The following is a 22,937-nucleotide window of genomic DNA, read 5'->3' as shown; positions in this document are numbered from 1 at the left end:
TAAATATTTGATATTTCTTTTACTACACAGAGGTATCCGGAAAAGAGGTTTGTTCCTGATGGTAACAGAATTTCCTGGGACAGCAAGAAAGGCTTTACAATTCCCAGCTACATGATCAGCTATGCTGGCATGGTCTTCTGTGAAGCAAAAATTAATGATGAAACTTACCAGTCTATCATGTACATAGTGGTGGTTGTAGGTAAGAGGAGAGTTCTATTCCTTATCTTTAATATCAGACAGTAAAGATTGACTTCCTATATTTAGATCTTGGAGATTAAGGTACAGAGTGAAGGAAAGGGGATATTGAAAAGTATATTAATTCAAGATATGGTGAATCATTACATCTACTCTTCCCTACCAAAAAACCTATGTGCAGTCAAGGTTTTCTCCTTTCTTGCCAAGATCAAGGACGAAAAAGGATGCTATTAACTGGAGCATATTTTGTGGAAAATTCAGTGTTCAAAGCATTGATGCCTGGCATCAATTCTTTCAATTATACCTATTGAATGGAAAGTACAGCATTTTACTAAAGTTGGCCCCGTTGACTATTGACTACTCAAATTTTACTACTTTTCTATCCACTAGGCTATAACATCTTTGAGATCTCTGCGGGTCTGCTTTGTAAATCTTTGTAGGCCATTTTTCTGGGAGTTACCAAGTATTAGAGAGGCCCTCAGGGAGAAATGATGTGGCACATTTTAAAGTTGCATCATTTTCAAAAAAATTTGTGCCAAGTTATACATTTGTTTTCTCTCTCACTTTCTGTTTTTCATTTTACTTGCTCCAGGGTACAAGATTTATGATGTGGTTCTGAGCCCCCCTGACGGAATCGAGCTGTCTGTTGGAGAGAAGCTTGTCTTAAATTGTACAGCAAGGACTGAACTAAATGTGGGGATTGACTTCAACTGGGAATACCCTTCTTTGAAGGTAACACTAACAATTCAAAGCCAGACCTCTAAATACTTTGATAATAAGCCCCAATGAGTTTGCTTGAGAGAGATAGGAGCCTCTCTGGCCAGATAAAATGTAAGGGCCTTAACACACACACACAGGCACACACACACACACATACACATACACTCACACGCGCACACACGCTTTAAGAAAATTAGAGAACATATAGCACCCGTGGAAAAAAAGGTATAATACCGAGAACTCTGTCCCACTCGCCTACAATCAGGCTGTGAGGATTAGTTTTCTAAGGCGATTACATCTTTCCAGGTTGCATTATTTCTCTATTCTCCAAAGTCCTTGATCTATTTTTCCTTTAAGGAAATTTCTTTTCAAGAGGTGGCATGAGACACACTTCTTCTTAAACAGTGGTCATATTTGCTTATGTTTTTGCAGTTCATATCCATCTCGTTCCTGCCAGGTGAGGTTTTAAAAATCCTAATTTGGTTGTTTCCATTTATTTCTCCTGAAATCAAATATATTTAGTGTCTACATATGTTAAAAGTTTTGAAGTCTCTATTATTAGCATTAAAGGGTCTTCATCAAGGGCCGAGACTTGATTTTGTGGGTATCCCCAAGCTACTAGGTATGCTACTGGGTAAACTATGCTGGAGTAAACTCTTTTTCAGCATCAGCATAAGAAACTTGTAAACCGGGACCTAAAAACCCAGTCTGGGAGTGAGATGAAGAAATTTTTGAGCACCTTGACTATAGATCGTGTAACCCGGAGTGACCGAGGGCAGTACACCTGTGCAGCTTCCAGTGGGCTGATGACCAAGAGGAACAGCACGCTCGTCACGGTTCATGGTAAGCTAAGATCTCCTTTAGAATTATGCTGTGCCTTGGAAGGTGAGATAATTTAAATAAATTTAGGTCAGCTAGTGATCTCTATTTTGTTCGTTCAGAAGATATTTTTGAGCTCTTGCTAGGGAGGCCACATTACCTGGAGGTCAAGAGCACAGCTTGGGTTAAAATCTCAACTTTAACGATGAGATGAGCTAATATAGTAAGTGCTTACTAAATATTACTTGTTGTAGTTGTTGCTGCTATTATTATTATTATTACTATAATAAGCAGAGTGTTATTGTCTAAGTTTTTAAATTTTCGTTTTATTGCAAGGCTGAGAGTCCTACTTGAATAAGCATAGGCTTTGCGATTGTGGAAACCTGGATTTAATTACTTACTGTGGGGCTTTGAGCAAATAGCTTAATTTATCATTTGTTCTTTTTCACTCACATAAATGTCTCAGTTTAGATGATAATTTATATGGCACTGTACTTACAGGCCTTGGTAAGGATTTTGGATTTTATAATGTGGAATGCATAGAAAGGTTTTAAGCAGAGAGAGACGTGCTCTGGCTTATGTTTTTATAGGATTACTATGTTTTTTTATGTGGAATACTTTAGAGAAGTAAGGACAGAGTAGAGACCAGTCAGGAGGCTAATTGCAATAACGCAGGTGAGAGATGGTGGGTGGCTTGGACAAGAGTGGCAGAGGTGGAGGTAGGAGAAGTGATTTGATTATGGATATGTTTTTGAAGATAGAGCCAATAGGATATGGATTCATTGGCTGTGGGGTGTAAGAGAAAAAGAATGAAAGATGGCTTTTGAGTTTTTAGCATGAGCAACTAAGTGAATGGTGGTGTTATTTACTGAGATAAGGAAGATTGAGAGGGGAGTAAGATTTGGGGAAGCAGAGTTGGGAATGTTCATTTGGAGATGCCCATTAAACATCCAAGTGGAGATATTTAATATATAAACCTAGAAGCCAGAGAAGCCAGGGCAGGAGATATAAATTTAGGAGGAATATAAATGGTGCTTTATGCCTGAGGCTAGAGAAAGGTGTAGATAAAGAGAAGAGGGCTGAGGGCTGAGTCCTGGGACACATGGGGGAGTGTGGATAGGGTGTCATGGGAACAGAGGGGAAGGAGCACCCAACGGTCCCTGGGGGACTTAGAGAAAGCTTCACAGAGGAGCAGATGCTTGAATTGAGACGTGAACAGTCAGCGGGCTTGCAGAGTGCGCTGGGGTGGGATTGAAGCAAACCTGAAGCCTGGAAGTGTGAGAGAAGCTGAAGTGTGGCCTATAGAGAGGTAGCGTGGGGAATCTTGAGCTGCGGCGGCTCAGAACCCCAAAGACTTTGACTCTTCACTTGAAATGAAAAACTAAACCGAACAACCATTTACAATAAGTTGACATGTATGATAGTAATTATTTTTATTTTTTTTCCAGAAAAACCTTTTGTTGCTTTTGGCAGTGGCATGGAATCTTTGGTGGAAGTCACGGTGGGAGACCATGTCAAGGTCCCTGTGAAGTACCTTGGTTACCCTCCCCCTGAAATAAAATGGTAACTTTTGGAAATAAATGCAAAAAATTTTTCCACAGGAAAGCAAATCCTTAGATTGTACTAATTCCTGGGATTTCTTTCATAGGTATAAAAATGGAAGACCCATTGAGTCCAATCACACAATTAAAGTGGGGCATGCACTGACTATTATGGAAGTGAGTGAAAAAGATGCAGGAAATTACACTATCATCCTTACCAATCCCATTTCAAAGGAGAAACAGAGCCATGTGGTATCTCTGGTTGTGAATGGTGAGTCCATTCAGTTTTCCTTTTCTGCCCCAAATTTATTATGGAGAGTATGATTATGCCTTCCTAAACAGCCAGGCCACCATTCTTTTGTCACCTACTGCTTGACCCACATCATGAGTGGGCTTCTATGTATAAAAATGGTCCAGAGTGGTGGAGTTGAAATGAGAGGTAGGACAGTGTTCTCTGAGCGTGTTTGCTTAAGGGGCCACGTAAATGAGCTCTTTGGTGGTCAAATGCAAGATTACAGTAGATGGTACACTCGATGGCCAACTGCCATGAAATAAGAGTGCTGGGGGGACAGTTGTCAAGCTTAAGTTGCACTACCTTTGCTCCTGTCTCTTGGAATTGTGCACCAGGCATGCAAATGTGTAAGACTCTTCTTGAATTTTGTGGGAAGCTTCTAGTTTGACTTTGTAGTTGATGTATCAGTGATGCACAGGCAGCTTCCAACTCAGAAGGCTTTTGCAGGTTGACACTGCTGGCTTGGTTGGAAGCTTTTTACATTTTTATTGTTTTAAACAGAAGTCTAGGATCTGGCTCTGGTTGTCAAGGGAAGATATTAAGTTTTTGATCTAAGGATGATTTGAACTTTGTTTTCTCAAACTGAAAGATATGAATAGGTGTTCTGGATGGGTTTGCGGGGAGAGGGTGTCATGGTCAAGTAAGTGTGGGAGGTGCTAAATTGATGTAAGATAGGTGTCTTTATTGCAGGGCTTCTCAGGACCTTTAATATGCTAATGTATATTGCCATTGTCTAGGGGGAGAGACATAGAGTATTCAAGATTTAACACACTTATTTGACCAGAGCATCCCCCCCTGGCCCAGTAAATTCATTAGTATCTTGCTTCAAACACAGTTTGCGAAACACTTCTCTGTTGTAATTCTTTCTTCTCTCTACTGGCATGGCACATTAAAATTTCAGGATCTGCACTTGTAACATATTAAGGTGCTTCCCATATGTCCCCTCACTGCTCTATTTGTTTGCTGAGCTGGGCTTCATTCCTTTGCTGGGAAATCCGCTGCAGGGAGCATTTTAAAGACAACAGCTTCCAGAAAGGTCACTTAGAAGTTCTCAGGAGTAGGGGATGGAGGAGAGGAGAGAAGCTGGAAAGCTGAGAAGTAGGGTCTGGAGAAGGAAATGAACAAGAAATAAAGCTGTAGAAACGGGCAGTGAATAACCCCATCTCATCAGTCCACGAAGTCGCTAAACCTTGGTTTCACCCTAGCATTTATCCTATAAAAAATAGACGTAAAAAAGAGGTCAAGTTTGAAAGTATAATCTGAGGGCTTTAAGTTGATAGTGATGAGAAAATAGTTTTGCATTACTGACTTTGGAGCCAGAAAAAAAGAAAAAAAAAAGGGAGAGAAGGAGAGAGAAATGGAGGGAAGAAAAGGAAGGAAGGGGAGGAGAGAGGGAAAAAAATAAAAAAAGGAAGGGAGAGAGGAAGGAAGGGGAAGAAGAAGAGGGAGACAGAGAAGGAGGAGAGGTGGGTGACCTTGGGGAGGTCATTTAACTTTCCTATGATTCCTTTATCTCCCGTGTAAAATGGAGGACAATAATAGTGGTTGCGAGGATTGAATGAATTGATTGATGTAAAGCACTGATAACAAATGTATTTACTCTATTATTCATGACTATTTTCTTTCTAGAGCCTTGCCCTGTTCACATGAGATTGGGAGGACAAAGAGAACTATCCCTATAATATAGATGAGAAAAACCGAGGCAAAGGGTTGCGAGACTTGCACCAAGTCCCTCAGCTTATTAATTTATTATTATTATTATGAGTATCACTAGAAATCAGGTCTCCTGTTTCCGAGTTTAGATGTTCTTTGAAAAAGCAAATGGGGGCAAAATCATATGCTTAGAAAAATGTAGGCTTTAGTTGCTGGAAACTTCTACTTTCCATTCCTTGAAGCGGATTGACAATTCAAAAGTTGTTTTTCCCATCTGCAGTCCCACCTCAGATTGGTGAGAAATCTCTGATCTCTCCCGTGGACTCTTACCAGTATGGCACCACCCAAGTGCTGACGTGCACGGTCTATGCCGTTCCTCCCCCGCTTCACATCCGCTGGTATTGGCAGCTGGAGGAAGAGTGCACCTACAAGCCCACGTGAGCAGGGCCACGCCCTCTTTTTGCCTGTCGTTTTGTATTTCTTATAGCCAAACTATGATATGACTCCGTTCTAAGCCAAGAAGGATATTCCTAAGAAAGTTATCCTTCAAGTGGTACTCTTAATCTCCTTCCATCTTTCTCTGTCTCTTACATGTTAGGAGATGTCTTTCCTCGGGGTATCTCACTTTGAGATTAGCTAGCTCTCCCTTCTTAGGTTAGCCCTGATGTACCCCTCTCCAAATGCAGGCTCTTTGCTCAGTTCGCTAATTGCCAATCTTTGGTTTTTCTCTTTATACCAATCAACTGGTGAATAGCACACTCTCCTTATCTGTGAGAAGGTCCATCTCAGAGGAAGTGCTGATGGACGCGAGGGAGCGATAGACCTTGCCGCAGCCCTTGGAGTCTCAGGCCCAGCTTATCAGGTTCTAACACAAGTCCAGACATCCTTAGGAAAAAAAACAACAACAAGCCACCCACCACCACCCTAAGCAGTTCCCTTCCTGTTGTTGTTTTTGAGATGACCACTGCTAGTTTCTTCCTCAGATGCTGACCATTTCCTACACAAAGGCCACAGTCCCAGAGAGATTACTTTAAGAAGCCCAATGGCTTCTTAGTTTCCTTGCCTTCCTTTGAACTAAATTAACTTGAATTGTCTTGTCGATCCAATTTATGAATGGAGGTTTGTTCCCAGAATAGCTGCTTCCCTCCTGTATCCTGAATGAATCTACCTAGAACCTTTCCCTTCATTGCTGAGGCCTATTTTTAATTGGCGCCAAGTCTTGTAACGTGGTAGGATGCATTGAAAGTTATTTCTAAGAACAGAATAACCAAAGTCTGACTCCTTTCCTTTCTATTGATTTGAATTAGAGAAAAATAAAATCCTAATATGATCTGTTATCTCTTTTTTATAGCCAAGCTGTCTTAATGACAAACCCATACACTTGTAAAGAATGGAGAAATATGGAGGACTTCCAGGGGGGAAATAAAATTGAAGTCAACAAAAATCAATTTGCCCTAATTGAGGGAAAAAACAAAGTGAGTTTGAAGGTCTTTAATATGAAAATCTGTCTCTCTCTCTTGCTTTTATGGAAGGATGGAGTGGAAGCATGGTGCAATAATATGTGAGGAATATTGGAGATTGATAATCAAAAAAATTGAATGATAAAATACTAGCATATTAAGTCAGTTTGAAAACACTATTGACTTTTAGAAGCACCATTGACTTATTAATAACTTATCAGAGAAAAATGAAGCACATATGCCATTAAATCTATACATCTGTTGTCAGATGATTCTGATTTTATAAACATGAAAATGAGACAATGTAATATTGTGTTAAAACATATTATTTACTTCATAGTTTCCAAAGCCAGTTTTCTATAATGTGTGGACCACACCAGCATAATTATAACTGCATGAATCTGAGGGTCGTGCAGCAGTGTGCATGGAGTAGGGAGGTCAGAGCGGGATTGCTTAATTTCAGTCTGAATGCATGTGCGTAAACACAGCCTCTATTGTTTATGGCCTGGGTTTTGTTTTTTTTCACAGACTGTAAGTACCCTTGTTATCCAAGTGGCAAATGTGTCAGCTTTGTACAAATGTGAAGCAGTCAACAAAGCCGGGAGAGGAGAGAGGGTTATCTCCTTCCACGTGACCAGTAAGTACTGCTCTCCGAGGGGGCGGCTGGAACTCTCGACAAGTGGGCGCTAAGCTCTCTAATACTTTGTGGTCCTTGCCATTCCTGTGAGTGGCATGGCATTTAGGAAGAGGAGTTGGATTGATAATGGATCGTAAATTAAAACTCCTCAGATGGCTTCTGGGCTCATATGAAGTCAGGCCATCTGACTTCACTGGAGAGAGAATGGTTTCCCACATGCTTTTTAACCACAAGTCCTCATCATACTTATGTCTCTGTCATCAGAGTCTAGCATAGTGCTTTGCTATCAGAGTTCCATCAATATTGGTGGGCTTGCTGCTGAACAGTTGACAAGGTTGGGTTTTCTGGAGGCAATTGTAATGACACAGGAGCAATGCCCTCCCAATGCTGCTGATTTTGTCTGTTCATGTTAGTTTTATGGCTTTTAGCTGACTAGACTGGATAAAATATTTCAGACTGGGCTAACTCGGTAGTAAATATAGCTTAAATGTCATTGAGTGTTATGTGTTAATAAGGCACTAATTTTAAAAATTCCATGTTATGATTAGATATTCTGCTTTAGATATTTTTTGGGATTTTTTTAAATCTTAAAAACAATATTTAGAGCTCAAAGTAGAGATTTGATAAATATATGAGGCATTCATTTACATTTCCAAATAATATGTTGTGGTAAAATAATTCATTTTGGGACTCAAATTGTCTAGTTGGTTGTCTTCTTGTATTACATCATCTGAGATCGCTAGAGCGTCACTTCTCTTGGTACTTTATGTCAGAGTCTAAAGGCAACAATAAGACAATAGTGTGCCGCCCAAGTTAAATCACATCTAATAACCATGGGTTTTACATTTCAGGGGGTCCTAAAATCGCTCTGCAACCTGACACCCCACCAACCGAGCAAGAGAATGTGTCTCTGTGGTGCACTGCAGACAGAACTACGTTTGAGAATCTCACGTGGTACAAGCTTGACCCACAAGCTCTGCCGATCCATACGGGGGAGTTGCCCACACCTGTTTGCAAGAACTTGGATGCTCTTTGGAAAATGAATGCCTTCATGTTCTCTAATAACACAAGTGACATTTTGATCATGGAGCTCCAGAATGCATCCTTGCAGGACCAAGGAGACTACGTCTGCTTTGCTCAGGACAGGAAGACCAAGAAAAGACATTGTGTGGTCAGGCAGCTCACAGTCCTAGGTAGGGAGGCAACTCTGGATCATCCAGAGGCAGTTGGAATGCCTTAAATGTAGTGCTTTTAGGCTGTGCAAAGATTATGGTCCTCGAAGAGCTAATGAAGTAGACTGGTGCACACTTTCCTTATTTATTGCAAGTCCTTGAGGCAGAGAGAAGCTAATAATGGTGATATATTAAAAACAGAAAATAAGGCTGGCCCAGTGGCGCAAGCGGTTAAGTGTGCGCGCTCCGCTGTGGCGGTCTGGGGTTCGCCGGTTCGGATCCTGGGTGCGCACCAACGCACCGCCTGGCAAGCCACGCTGTGGCAGCGTCCCATATAAAGTGGAGGAAGATGGGCATGGATGTTAGCCCAGGGCCAGTCTTCTTCAGCAAAAAAGGAGGAGGATTGGCAGATGTTAGCACGGGGCTGATCTTCCTCACAAAAAAAAAAAAAAAGAGAGAAAATAACATGGTTCTTTTCAACCCTGATGGTGGAGTAACTCACTAGTATCTGCGAGGGGTTAGCCTGAACCAGGGAAATTTCTACCTTATTCTTGGGCGTTCATTTATTTAAGTAGACACATGTTTGTGGAATGCTTACTCTGAGCTGGGAGGGTGCCGGAAATTCCCAGTGGTGAATAGGTGGACAGGATGAAAACACGGGCAACCACTGGGCAGTTGTAGCACAGTGAGGTCTGTGTCCGTGAAGACAAGAAATGTTTTCTGTTTTCCTCCTTGCTGAGCTTCAGTCATAGAACATAGTGGCACATGCTAGCTGCTCAATAAGATGTGTGCTGCATGCAGAGTGTGATGATGGGGTTGTTTGGGACCTAGGAGAGCCTGTGAGAAGGGTGTTACAGTCAATGCCTGTACCTCTGGATCATCCCATGTGGTCCAGCATAGCTCAAAGGCAATGGGGTGGTGATTTTAGTGAGCAGATAGCCTTGTCAATGCCTCATGGAGCCACTCTGCACCTCATCTAACCTTGTGCCTCGCACTAAAGCTGCACGGCCATGGCTCTGTCTCTGGGAAAATCAGGCAAATTTGGGGAGTTTCTCTTTGTGTCATCTCCTTCCATTTTCTCTTCTCCTTAGTGTCTCTTCCCAGTTTCTAGGATGTATATGTTCTCTGTTTTTTACTGTTAGAAAGGGAAACTGCCCGGGTTACTAATCTATACCGAGGTTTTAGAGGAATAATATCTTCTTCAGAAGCCTTGGCGTATCTTGAGAGGTATTTTCAGACAGATGCTGGGACAGAATTTGCTAGTGTTAAGACTCAAGTGTAAAAAAAAAAGAGAAATTTTTGGGTGAAGTCATCCCCAGGGCCCTTCAGATCACACCACATATATGACTGTGTTTTTTCTATTCACCCTGCTGGCTGTTCTGGTTTCAAGCGAATGGAAGCATTCAGAAAGAGAAGTGAAGGAGGCTCCTGGCCTTGCCGTGCCCAGGGAATATGTGCTTGCAATGGGCTAGTTTGCTTCTTTAAGGACTCCTAAGTTGTTTTCCAAAAGAATATTCTTAGAAATAGACTAGAGTCCAGTACCTTTGCTTAAACCCTGGTGTAGTTCACTGTTGAGGTAATCTCATTTTGCTGAATGTTGAAGTGGATTCTTTCAGCATGATTCCTTTTGATGTTCAACTGGTTTGGATAAGATATTTCCAAAGCACTTTGATGATTTGCAGAAAAAAAGTAAATCTAAAGATCTGATGTACATTTGAACAAATACCCATGGGCTTCATTTTCTTTAAATCTTTGGCTTTCCTTAGGGAATTGTTGTTTTGTTTGTGTTTTAGTGGAAATAGCATTGGACTGGTCTTTTAGGATCAGCAGATTCTAATATTAGTTCAACTGTTTACTTAGTTATAGGGACGTGGACAAGTTGATTGACCTCTTTAAACGGTAAAATGAGGCTAATACTTCTGTCCTGCCCGTCGTAGGGTTGATAGTAACAGAAATAGTATAAACGAGTTTTGTAAAAAGTACTGAATAAATAAAAGGCACTCTTTGTTTGTTGAATTACGCTGAGATTTTGCACTTTCCAAGAGAAACATTGCAGAATTCTAGGGCGTCACTGGCTAGAACTTTCATGAGAGGGAAAGTTTCCCCCTGGGGAAGCCATATTTGATTAGAGGAAAAATCCATAAAGGTGACACTGGACCTTGATGTTGTGATGTGATTACCAGCTAGAAGCAAGAATATGGATGTTCAAAGACATGCAGTAATCTCTCTGAACTGTCCTGACTTATTTATTTCCTTTAACTTTACTCAGTGACCAACAGTACTGTTATTAAGCTCTATGTATTTTCAGCTTAGTAAATCAACAATTTGCTGTTTACTAAGTTTAAACTGCTTAATGGTTTACTGATACAAAACCATTTCAAAAGTTCCAACTAAATGTTCTCTGCTTTTTGTGTGCATAGAGCGCATGGCACCCATGATCACAGGAAACCTGGAGAATCAGACGACAAGTATTGGTGAGACCATCGAGGTTGCATGCACAGTGTCTGGGAATCCCTCTCCACAGATTACGTGGTTCAAAGATAATGAGACACTTGTGGAAGACTCAGGTGAATAGAATGTCTCTTTCTTTGGTTACAGAATTTCCCTGGAGATGTTATCAAAAACCCATATTATTTCCTGATTTGTTTTAGGTAGAAAACAAGCAACATTAGTGTTTATGGGCTGGCTCATTTCATGGACTAGGAATCAGAGTATTCAGAGCATGTTGAATTCTCATGGAAGCTGGGATGATGAGTCAGCAGTTGATCCTGTATGACTCTTTGGAGTTAGATAATAGCCCAAGATAAAGGGCAACATTTATATTTTTAAAATTTTTCCTGAAAAATTCCACTAGGCCACGTCATAAATAAAAATAATCTTTTTCCTCCTCTCCTAGGCATTGTACTGAAAGATGGGAACCGGAACCTAACTATACGCAGAGTGAGGAAGGAGGATGAAGGCCTCTACACCTGCCAGGCATGCAGTGTTCTTGGATGTGCAAAAGTGGAGGCATTTTTCATAGTAGAAGGTCAGTGGGAAGTCACAGACACATCCGGTGGTTTTTAAAAATTAGCTTGTATTTTATGTATTTTCATACACTTTGGGAGGATTATGGGTGATTTTTTATATTCTTTGTACTTTGTACATTTTCTACTATAAGTATATATTATTTTAACAAGAAAACATAATTGATGTTATTTTAATTCCGCTAGCATCACATTTCCTATCCCTGCCATTCTCATTGTGGAAAAATTCTTAGCCAGGCAGCCTGAATATTCTCATTTCTGTGAGTCTGTCTTTGTTTGAAGGGCTCAATTAACTTGTTGTGGAAATGATACTTCTCTAATTATTTGGAAAAACATTAGAATTACTGCCTAATCTTGAAAATCAGTGCTATCCAGATGGTCACAAGGGTTCATAGTTTTCATTGGACTAAAGATAATTAAGATTCATTTGTGAACAATAGACCATTGCTTCTCTGACATGGAAAATTTGGGGTTCTTATCTAAATGTGAAAGAAAACTTGTATATATATGCAGGAATGATGTGATATCTGGCATTTTCTCAGATGAGAAAGGTAATTTGTGACAGAATATTTTATCTTCAAAACTGTATTCCTATGTCTTTTTTTTTTCAATAACCCATCAGGGGAGCAATGAAACTGCATTATGTGGTGAAGGAATGTTATGCAAGGGGAAGAGAGAAGGATGGTGATAGATGGAGAGATTGATGGATTTCTGTGAACTCATCCTAACTTCTCTGACTAAGGCTAGATTTTAGTCTCTTTAATCTGTCAAATCTATGTTGCCAAGTATTGCTTCTCAATACCTTGACATGTTTTCAAATCTTCACGCTTATTACCATTTCATACACTGCACTTGCAAATAAAGATTTCAAGTGTGTGAAATAAAGATTTCAAGTGACGAGGTGGTTTTGTCACTTCCAAAGTGCTTCGTGTTTTAGGGCATATCCTAAGGGGGGTTCCAATTCTCTCCCATCCTCTGCCTCGCCTCCGATAGCTGTCTGCAGCTGGTTACCGAAGCCTAACTAGGTGACACTGGCACAGGGTTGTATTTGCTTCTCCCTCGAAGAGAATACTGAGAAAGAGAAAGGGAGATATTTAATTCTCCTGTTCGGTTCCCAAATGTTAATATGGAACTATTAATGCACAAACTTGTATAGACAATTGATTCGTTGAACTTTTTATTATGTATAAATGGACTTTTAAGTCTCTATGTATAAATAGACAATTGCTTCAGTAGGAGCACCAGAGAGATAAAATCTACTTCCAAGCGTACTCAGTGCTTGTCTCTCAACTGTGAACTCTTATTTTGCTAACCAATTAATTACTTGTCTTTCCGCCTTCTTGGGGCTGCTGTGGGCCACTCCCACAGCTTGGGGCCAGGTTGGATTCTCCTTGCACTGTCCAGTGGGAGACCCTAAGTGACAGTTGCTTCCTTATCACTTCTTTAGTAAAAAGTTTTAATTGAAAGCCTCCTCTTTGCTTAATTTCTCCCACTCAGAGCTGTCCTCTGGAGCCCTGAGCATCTACAGCCATCCTTGGCCGCCTCTCGCTTTTTCTCATTTCTTTCCTTTCATAAGTGGTTTTAAACTCATATTGTCAGGCCATGTGGAATGTGCTCATCTTGGCTTTCTCTCTTTTCCTCACTCAGGCTTCTGCCACACAAGGGCAGGGTAGTGTAATGGGTAACTGGTGTTGGACAGACCTTATTTAACTCTTCACTATTCCACTGACCTGCTGTGTGCCCTCAATGAAGTTGCTTAACCTCTCTGAGCTTGTTTCTCCATCTGCAAACTGAGGGTGTTGAGAAGATTAAGTGAGATGACATATTTAAAGTGATGAACGCCTAGTAGGTGTGTGTTCACCAGTAGCTCTCTGGGCAAAGGGCTACGTTGATTTCCCTACTTGGTTTCTTAAACAACCCTTTCTTAAACTCTATACAGATCAAAACATAGACTATCAGCGTAAAACCAGACAAATAGAAATACTTTTCCCCAAATGGAAATACTTTTCCTTCTCTATAGAACATGATCTGTTTTCTATCCATCAAAAACTGCTCTTCCTCCAAACACTTTCTGTGTTTGTCTTTTAAGACATTACTATTTCTATCTTTAATTACTTTAGAATTTTATTGCTGGAAGTTTTTGTGAGCAATGTTTTGCAAGCTTTAAATTATCCATTAAGAATGTTACAGACTCCCTCCAAGTTAGAGGCTTGTGACTATTATTGTCGAGGAGTTTTCCAAGTTGGTCAGCTCGGGATCTTGCTTTAGGGCTGAACTTTGTCATCTTATATCAAAAGGTGTGAGTTTCCAACTGTTGATGCTCATTCAATTGTGTCTTTCCAGGTGCCCAGGAAAAGACGAACTTGGAAGTCATTATTTTAGTAGGCACTGCAGTGATTGCCATGTTCTTCTGGCTACTTCTTGTCATCGTTCTACGGACCGTTAAGCGGGTAACAAAATAATTTCCCTTCGGTCCCATGCATGTTGGTTTTCATGATTAATGAAAGCTGACTGGGCCTCTTTGAGTTGTTTTTTCCCATTGTTATTGGCATAATGGGCACAATTTTATTTCAATACAATAACATTCTTGCCCACTTCCATTTGGCTGGACCACTGGACTTTAATTGATAGAAGCCACTAGAAAAGAAAAGGGCTTGGACTGTCTAGTATAATTAAAATTTAAGAACTTAATTCTGAACTCATTTGGGGGTTGAGGGGACACTAGAAGCAGGATTATAATAGGACTACTCTCAAACTCCATGAGTTCTATTAGAAAATGAGACATCAAGAATGGGGCTTCTATAAACAAAAACAAGCACACAAAACAACAGGGTGTTTGTGACCGGAAGGAATAATCATTTCCAGGCCAATGGAGGAGAACTGAAGACAGGCTACTTGTCCATTGTCATGGATCCAGATGAACTCCCCTTGGATGAACACTGTGAACGTCTGCCTTATGATGCCAGCAAATGGGAATTCCCCAGAGACCGGCTGAAACTAGGTATGTTTTCAAGTGGTATTAATTTGATATTGGGTTTACCAGGCCATCTCCTCCTCTTTTGGGACAATGACAGATCTAGTCTATTCACATGTTGGATTCTGGTTCAGAAATATTCGTTCCATCTCTTGCATTGGAGTAGTCATTCATTTAGTCAGTTAGAAGTAGGGTGCCTGTTTAATCACCCAAAGTGGGACATTTGGAGAGTGAAGGGGGAGGTATGAAATAATCAAGCCCGGACAAGAGAGTAAACTAGACTGTCCATGTTACACTGGGATGTACGGTCACCTCATCTAGTTGGAACCTCTGTGTATCACTTTGGTGGTGTGGTAATCCAAGTCTGTTGTTGCTGTCATTGTTGACTGTAGGTAAGCCTCTTGGCCGTGGTGCCTTTGGCCAAGTGATTGAAGCAGATGCCTTTGGAATCGACAAGACAGCAACTTGCAAGACAGTGGCTGTCAAAATGTTGAAAGGTAAAAGTAAAATTATATGGTGATGTATCCCTCTATCTGTTTCATCCCATCTTTAAACACGATGTGGGGCTTGTATCAGTGGCTCTGTGGTAGGAGGGCCAACTAGCCAAGTATGCAGCCAGCCTATAGGATGCCCTTGTGCAAACTGGAAAAAAGTTCCTCTTTTGTAGCCTCATGCCTGGATGCATGGCCTGGCCGGCAGAGTTGGGGTGGTTTTTCAACCTCTCAATTCCCTCCCTCTCCTGGGAGCCCTTGTGCAGGGCACAGCTTGCACAACTGTACTTCGTGGCCTGGCTATAGGAAAAAAAAATACCTTGGTTATATCAAAATTGCTTCTTAATATATTATGGTGCATTAGTAAGATAATTATAGACCATCTAGAAAGATGGAAAGAAATTTGATATAATAAGTAAAAATAGTAGAGTGCAAAACACCATGTTCCCTAGGATTGGAATATGTGAAAGATTTTCATGTATAAAAAATAGTGTGGAAAGTAAGAATGGTTGTATTAGGGAAAAAAGGGTTATGAGTGGAAATTTTAAAAATTAAAAGCTTTGTGAACATTTGTTAATTTTAATAGTAATGAACTTCTGGTCTTGCCATTTTAATTTGAGGAGGTGCTGCATAGAAGGCTCTTTGCTTCAACTGATATGTGCTTTCATTGATGGAGACAATGCTATAGACATTTTGCCAATAGGTCTTGTGCATTTTGAAGCCATCTCTGTCCTTTGCCTGTTTTCCTTTGTGCCAAGGGGGTATGTAATTTTGAGGTGTGGACCTCATTAGAGCCTGAGGTGTGGACCATGTCTGTGAGTTATAGGAAAGTGTACTGGTCTGTTCAGGATCAAACTCACAGTCTTAGCCTCATCAGCCTCATATGCCAACTAGTCTTGCCAGCTGGCGCTTGTTAAGTTTTCTGCTCGGCAGATTGGTGGGAACTTCAGCATATCCCCTAACTCATGAGGATATTTCATACATGATGTTGCTTCCTTACAAGGGAGCACTGAAATAATCAGGCCCTAAGAAGCAGAGTAAACCTGATACATGAAAATCCAATTTTGTACAAGAAGAAAATCTGGGCATGATTCCATTTGCAGATGTATTCTCCACTTTGCAAAAGACTTCACAATGGATTCCTTTAAATATTGAACATTCTGGGTGCACTTAAAGTAGGAATTTGATTTAGAGTTAGAAAATAGAATTTATACTTGACTTTTAGGGAAATGCACCTGGTCTATAAATTGGGTTATAGTCGTATTATCCCTGGAGGGGAAGTTGCACAGATACGTGCAGTGGGGCATCAATTCTCCTAACGTAATGCCCACATTTATGATTTCCCTCTTTGCCCTGTATCTGTAGAAGGAGCAACACACAGTGAACACCGAGCCCTCATGTCTGAACTCAAGATCCTCATTCATATTGGCCACCATCTCAATGTGGTCAATCTTCTAGGTGCCTGTACCAAGCCAGGAGGTGAGTACCTGTGGATGGTTCTGGTTTCTTGATTTTGGCTTTTGCTTGTCTGCTAGTACTTAAGAGAAACCGCTGAACTCCCATGGCCTTGATTTCCATGATTTAAGAGACTTTGCCAGATTCCTAGATATAAATATATTTCATGGAGGTTTAATGGGCACTATAAATTATTCTAGAACTTCCTGTGAATTAAAAAATGACACATCACTATAATACAGTTTGCTACTTGTGTAAAAGGTGTTCAGATGAGAAAAGTAAACTTCCCCCGAAAACTTGAAAGCAAAGACTTTAGGAGTAGTTCTGCCTAAAATGGAGTCATTTTAGTTGATTATGTTGGAAAGCAAGTGGGTGGATTTTCTTCTGCAATTTTGGTTAATCTAGTTATGGAATTGCCTTTTGGGGAAAGAAAAGCTACAATATAAGATGATTGTGACGAGCTGATTTCTATGATCCTGTCCCCGGTGAAAGGTTGTAGCCTCTTCTATGATATTTTCTGCTTCATCAACTTGAACACTTAGTGAGAAATATGAGTGGAAACATTTTCCTTTTTTGACGTGCTGTGCTGTCTGCAGGGCCACTCATGGTGATTGTGGAATTCTGCAAGTTTGGAAACCTGTCAACTTACTTAAGGAGCAAGAGAAATGAATTTGTTCCCTACAAGGTATGTCATTTCCTAACTTAACTTTGGGCATGTTGTAAAATGGAGGAAAACTCAAAGGGGTACAGGTTAATTTTTTAGTTGAAATTCTGTGAAGAACTTATGAGGAATCTTCTCACATTACCTCTTGGCTATTGTAACTTCCTCCTTTACCTTCTGGGAGACATATGCTTCTCATGTTTTATTTTTGTGACTTTAATCTACTGATTCATAGATGGTGCCTGAGGAGGGGAGAAGGTGGGTGTGATGAAGGAAAGGGAAGGACAGAGGGCAGGACAGCTCTGGATTATTCTCTCTCCCCCCTAGCTATATGTGGCTCTATGGAGTATCAATCCCTCTGTAAAAAGCACCCTAATATTGGAAGTGTGTCTGAGTGAAACTTGAAACAAGGCATTTATCTCTTTGAGCTAAAGAAGGAGCTAGGCTTTATGGAAGAAAATCTGTTATATAGAACACTTGCCCCAAATCTTAGCCCAGCGATTCCGTGATCCTGAAATTGATGTCCTTTTGTCTGCTTTTAATAGTTATCGTTTTTTCCATAGTTTACTACATTTTAGAGATCTTTTTTGTATTCAAGGAGTTTGTTCATTTGCTTCTTTATAGAGCAAAGGGGCACGATTCCGTCCAGGGAAAGAATACGTTGGGGAAATCACCGTGGATCCTAAACGCCGTTTGGACAGTATCACCAGTAGCCAGAGCTCAGCCAGCTCTGGATTTGTTGAGGAGAAGTCCCTCAGTGATGTGGAGGAAGAGGAAGGTACCTGCCATTGCTTCTTCCACACTTAATGCATGCTCTTGTAGGAACAGACAAAGTGCCAGAGTGTTATGAGGAATTTTGTCGTGGAAAAGTCCAATACTACCTAATATTTGAAAGAGACCTGAATTTCTAGACTGCCTCCATTCAGTCTCCCCAAAAGTGAAGTGTGGAAGCCCTAAATAAGTAGCGGGCTAGGTTGTAGGGCAAAGCATGGCTAGCCTGAGAAATCTTGGTACTCCAGGAGAGCTAAGCAGTTGGCAACAATCAGACCAATGCTCTTAAAATATTGGTTCAGCATTTATTAGCAGGAGATGCTAAGCTCTGTGTTCTGGAAGGGCAAAGGAGGCTCTCTGATGGTTCATTAGCCTCCCCATTGCCCTAAGCAGTTCAGCCTCACATTGCATCCTTCACCAGCATGACAGAAGTCTTTCAGTTAATCATACCCAACCTTCACCAAGGCAGTATAGGGGCCATCTGTTGTTTCTGCCTGACCCCAAGTGGCTTGTCAAGTCTTCCTTCCACCCATTCTTCCTCAGGAGAATCTTGGTAGATACTCTTTTCTTTATCCAGTTATGCTGCCGATGATATTTGAGTGCTCTTTATGAGTGGAGCTGTGTTTCCAGCCTAATTTCCAGGGCTTCTTCCAGCTCCCGGACACACTGTATATCTGCTTCCCTCAGAAGGTACAGAGACAGCTCCATTGATGTAGAGATGGGGTTTCCTGACACTTGACTTCTCTTGAGGCACGAGCTTAGAAGAATCCAGTCATGAAATAGTAGAAGAAACCCACTTTTATTTCCCTTGACGTGAGGCCACAGATAGAACTTAAAACTGACTTCTTTCCCTTAGAAGCCGAGCAGGGAGCATGAGGCTGGAACTTAGTCTAGAAGAGCGTGAGGAGGTTGTCTAGACCACATGTAACTGGGCCCACACTGAGTGGAGCCATCTTTCCCCTATCCTTCTCTCTCACAAAACGGTGGCCAGTGAGCTGGAAACCCAAGGGACTGAAGTAGTAAGTTGGAGTAAAAAGGGCATTAGCCTGGAATTTTGCCTCCATTTCTTCATTTGGAAAATGAAAGGGTTCCACTGATTGTTCGCTGAGAGCCCTCTAGCCCTAAGCATAAAAAGTTATTGAGAAAAAGGTTTGAAGCCTTTTTAATACTTACAATGTTCTTATTACAGCTGAGTTTTCATTTACTCTGGTATTTGTCTTCAGGAAAGAAACTGTCTTATCTTATCTGACCAAATTTAAGAGATCATGTTGAAACACCCATTAATGTCTTAGTGTTTATTTGTACCGGTTGCACAGAAGTAAATACCACCAAGTTACGTAAATTCATCTTTTCCTGCATGTTCCTGTCATCTCTCATTCATATCCTTGAAGGAAAAAAGCATTCTCGTAGGCCAGATTTAATGTGTTTACAGCACTTTCTCAGCTTAAAAGTGAGAGAAGTAAATATGTTTCTGGTATTTTTAGTTATCCGTTGTAGATTATAGTTTGACCTTTGGCCTTTGTCCCAGGACAAAGCCTGGAGAGAAAAGATTCAATGACCCTGAATATTGTCGTTTTATTTTTAGAGTTCTTGATATGAAACTATTGTTTATCCCTCTGGGTACATGAAAAAAACAACAGCTTAAAACAGCAAATTTGAGAAAGTCCTCTCTCACTCCCTGTTATTTATGTCAATTTTACCTCCATTCTGCCTGCTGGATTTGTTGGTTCAATTTGGCTAAAATAGGAAAAACCAATATTTTTGCTAAGGGGTATGATGAAGGCTAATAATACTGGGATTCAGCAAATTGAAAGAAGATAGAAGCATTTTCTCTCTGCTTCTATTTCCTGAAATTTAACTCCCAAGTCTTAAAATGATCCTTACTCTAACAAACTTAGAAACAAATAGTATGGTAGGTGGAGGTACTGATCGCTGGCCTCCTGCATCTTCCGACAGTTTCTGAAGATCTGTACAAGAACTTTCTGACCTTGGAGCATCTCATCTGTTACAGCTTCCAAGTGGCCAAGGGCATGGAGTTTTTGGCATCGCGGAAGGTAAGAGAGCTCGAGGGGAAACAAAGTATCTCTTCAGATCGCAGATTTGGAAATAAGATGTCCCATGCCAGCCATTGGTGTTTGCTTGGGACTGTAATTCATTCACCGCTCCTTGGACTATGAAAAGAACTCTACTGGGGAGGCCCCTTTCTGCTAATTAAGGGTGTGTAAGGATTTCATGAAATTAATTCATGTGATAAATACTTACTGAGCATTGACTAAGTGCAGGCAGTCTTCCAAACACTAAAAATACTTTGTGAACACAAACAGGCAAAATTTTCCACCATCATGGAGTTTATAGTATGTGGATGGAGCAAACAATAAACCATATAAACAAGTGAAATACATCGTAGGTTAGATGAGAATAAGTGCTTTGGGGAAAAATAAGCAGGAAAGGGTTACATGAGTGGTTTGTTTGTATGTGCATCTGCTTCTGTGTTTGTGTACGTTAATTTTAAACAAAGTGGACAAGGAAGGCTTTATAAGAATGCGACAGTTGAGCGATGACCTGGAAGAGGTGAGGGACTGAGTCTTTCAGATATCTTGGTGTAAGAGAGTCTATTTTTAATTTATTTTACATTCATCACCATCCATCAAAAGGTATTTGTTGAAGTAGTATAATTAGAAACCAGGAAGGACAGGTTTCAGATGAGAGCGATTAAAAGAGCTAAAATTAGAAAAGTGGGCCCAACAAAGGCTAAGGTGGGGACGTGACAAGTTACAAACATTCCAAAGGTTGTAAACACCCAGAGGGGGCGAGGTTGGTTGAAGTCACTCACCCCTCTGGAAAGGGTGAAATGAATGGTTTTACACTAAACAGTAAAAATTCAAATTAGGTTTCAGGAAAAATTATGAGTTAACAAAATGCATTTCCTGCAGCCTTCTGGGGAGAGAAAGACAAAGTTTTTGTTTTTTTCTAAATTAGAGTGAAATTCCTAACCCGTTTCTTTTTCTGAAGTTGAAAGCTTGTCATAGCTCTCAGAACCTCACAATCTCAGCTGTTTCTGCCGGGGAGTTCTTGTCTTCTTTCTCCCAACAGGAAGGGAGAGAAGTGAGGTCTTCCAGGGTTTTCCCAAAGAGAGAGGCACTTTGCCCTCCTTGGAGATTCTGATTTTATTTTCTTTCGTTTTAAAGGCCAGAGCCTGCCATTTAGTCAGGGTTCCTTTCGGCGATTGAAAAGGGAATGGGGGTTGGGGGGCTCCTTTAACTTCTCTCACGTCTACCAGTTGATTTCTTGAATACCACCTGGTTGTTGGGCTAAAAAAGGAAGCTCTTTGGTCGAGGGGAAAGTAGGAAGGATTGTCAATTTCTTGCTTAATCATGCTAAACGATGTGCTCTTGAATATGCCTCATTCAGAGGAATGTGCTATACAGACGTGAGGTGCGGGGTGGTTGGTAATGCCCAGCTGGCATGACCGCTCCTGCACTGACTGAAGAATTCTCACCAAGCCTTTCGTTCATTTCTTTTTTTTTTTTTTAATTTATTTTTTCCCCAAAAGCCCCAGTAGATAGTTGTATGTCACAGTTGCACATCCTTCTAGTTGCTGTATGTGGGACGCGGCCTCAGCATGGCCAGAGAAGCGGTGTGTCAGTGCGCGCCCGGGATCCGAACCCGGGCCGCCAGCATCGGAGCGCAGGCACTTAACCGCTAAGCCACCGGGCCGGCCCTCATTCATTTCTAAATGTTCTCCAAGTCTCTTGTTCTCTCACAAAGCTACGGGGAGAGCTAAAGCTGCCTAGTAGTAGGAAGTTAGATGAAGTTAGGTGCTATAGAGAAGGGAGACACTGAGGAGCAGACAAAAAAGGAAAGCCAAGGAGAATTTGGCTTTCCTTTTTAGTGCACCAGAGAATCAACTTGACTAGTGAGAGGCTAAAATTGCGTTAATAGACCTTTATGATAATCCAACACTTTGAAAACAGGATGAGCCACACTGGGAATTGTTTATCAGGGCCGGTCCAGCTTCAGTTACATATGGAATAGGGAAACCAACAAGGGGCACCAAACCAATGAGAGCCCCTTGTTTCTCATTTCCGTGCATTCACTCAAAATAAATCCCATTCGAGGGCCTCCTTAGAATAACACGTTTTAACCGTATATGGTGCCAGGCAAAAGGGATGTGTGGATGTGACCAGAAACACATTCTTAATTGTGTCCAAGAGAAGTCTATTTATGACTCCATCATCAGACTAAAACTTAATTATTTAACTCCAAAGTCTGGGGCTGTTTATGGAATAAGCAGATGTGTGTCTTAACGAAACTCACTGGCTTTTTTCCTGAAGTGTTGAAAAAAGATATTAACCCAGTGCTTGTTAATCAGTTGGTTTTCTGATGTGGGTTTTTTTTTTTAAGCATGAGGTCACAACAGATGTTGAAGAGATCAGCTGTGCTGAGACCTAATGCACACACGATTCTTTTTGCAGTGTATCCACAGGGACCTGGCGGCACGAAATATCCTCTTGTCGGAGAAGAACGTGGTTAAAATCTGTGACTTTGGCTTGGCCCGGGATATTTATAAAGACCCAGATTATGTCAGAAAAGGAGATGTAAGTTTCAAAGTGAACCCAGTGATCTATTAAGTTGCAGAATTCAAACTCCTCTTAGCAAGCTTCAGGACCTGTGTTCAGGAACAAAGGAAGTTTTTTCTTCAGATGTTGGCTAAGTTGGTTCTGATTCCTTGTCTTCTAACCTCTTAGGCTCGCCTCCCTTTGAAATGGATGGCCCCAGAAACAATCTTTGACAGAGTGTACACAATTCAGAGTGACGTGTGGTCTTTTGGTGTCTTGCTCTGGGAAATATTTTCCTTAGGTAAGTCTCTTCTTTTATTCCTCCATCCATACTCCAGATAGAATGATAGCAGTGAGTGGCCCCAGTGTGCCTTTCCCTCCCCTATAGTCCACCCTCATTGGGTGAAACTTTCTTGGAAGCTTTGGATTGTAAAATTTAAAAAAAAAAGAAAGAATGGAAAAAATTGTGTATATATTTATATGGAGGTGATGAGGATGTTCAGGAATCAGG

General features: G+C 40.9%; 1 protein-coding gene across 1 annotated transcript in view; it reads left to right on the top strand.

Moving 5' to 3' along the window:
- The window catches only part of KDR (kinase insert domain receptor), a 44,656-nt gene that overhangs the window by 9,926 nt on the left and 11,793 nt on the right, over nucleotides 1-22,937 (top strand). The window contains exons 5-24 of the mRNA XM_058547100.1: nucleotides 31-199; nucleotides 788-927; nucleotides 1,581-1,758; nucleotides 3,183-3,297; nucleotides 3,383-3,546; nucleotides 5,501-5,657; nucleotides 6,572-6,695; nucleotides 7,209-7,317; nucleotides 8,169-8,510; nucleotides 10,910-11,056; nucleotides 11,386-11,517; nucleotides 13,859-13,965; nucleotides 14,381-14,516; nucleotides 14,882-14,986; nucleotides 16,346-16,459; nucleotides 17,032-17,120; nucleotides 17,721-17,874; nucleotides 19,824-19,921; nucleotides 22,343-22,465; nucleotides 22,616-22,727. Of these exons, the coding sequence (XP_058403083.1) occupies nucleotides 31-199; nucleotides 788-927; nucleotides 1,581-1,758; nucleotides 3,183-3,297; nucleotides 3,383-3,546; nucleotides 5,501-5,657; nucleotides 6,572-6,695; nucleotides 7,209-7,317; nucleotides 8,169-8,510; nucleotides 10,910-11,056; nucleotides 11,386-11,517; nucleotides 13,859-13,965; nucleotides 14,381-14,516; nucleotides 14,882-14,986; nucleotides 16,346-16,459; nucleotides 17,032-17,120; nucleotides 17,721-17,874; nucleotides 19,824-19,921; nucleotides 22,343-22,465; nucleotides 22,616-22,727 (2,815 nt within the window). The remainder of the gene's footprint in view (nucleotides 1-30; nucleotides 200-787; nucleotides 928-1,580; nucleotides 1,759-3,182; nucleotides 3,298-3,382; nucleotides 3,547-5,500; nucleotides 5,658-6,571; nucleotides 6,696-7,208; nucleotides 7,318-8,168; nucleotides 8,511-10,909; nucleotides 11,057-11,385; nucleotides 11,518-13,858; nucleotides 13,966-14,380; nucleotides 14,517-14,881; nucleotides 14,987-16,345; nucleotides 16,460-17,031; nucleotides 17,121-17,720; nucleotides 17,875-19,823; nucleotides 19,922-22,342; nucleotides 22,466-22,615; nucleotides 22,728-22,937) is intronic.

This window comes from Diceros bicornis, chromosome 8 (genome assembly GCF_020826845.1).
Source record: "Diceros bicornis minor isolate mBicDic1 chromosome 8, mDicBic1.mat.cur, whole genome shotgun sequence".
In the NCBI taxonomy this organism is placed as follows: Eukaryota; Metazoa; Chordata; class Mammalia; order Perissodactyla; family Rhinocerotidae; genus Diceros; species Diceros bicornis.
This window is presented reverse-complemented; position numbering and strand designations above follow the sequence as displayed.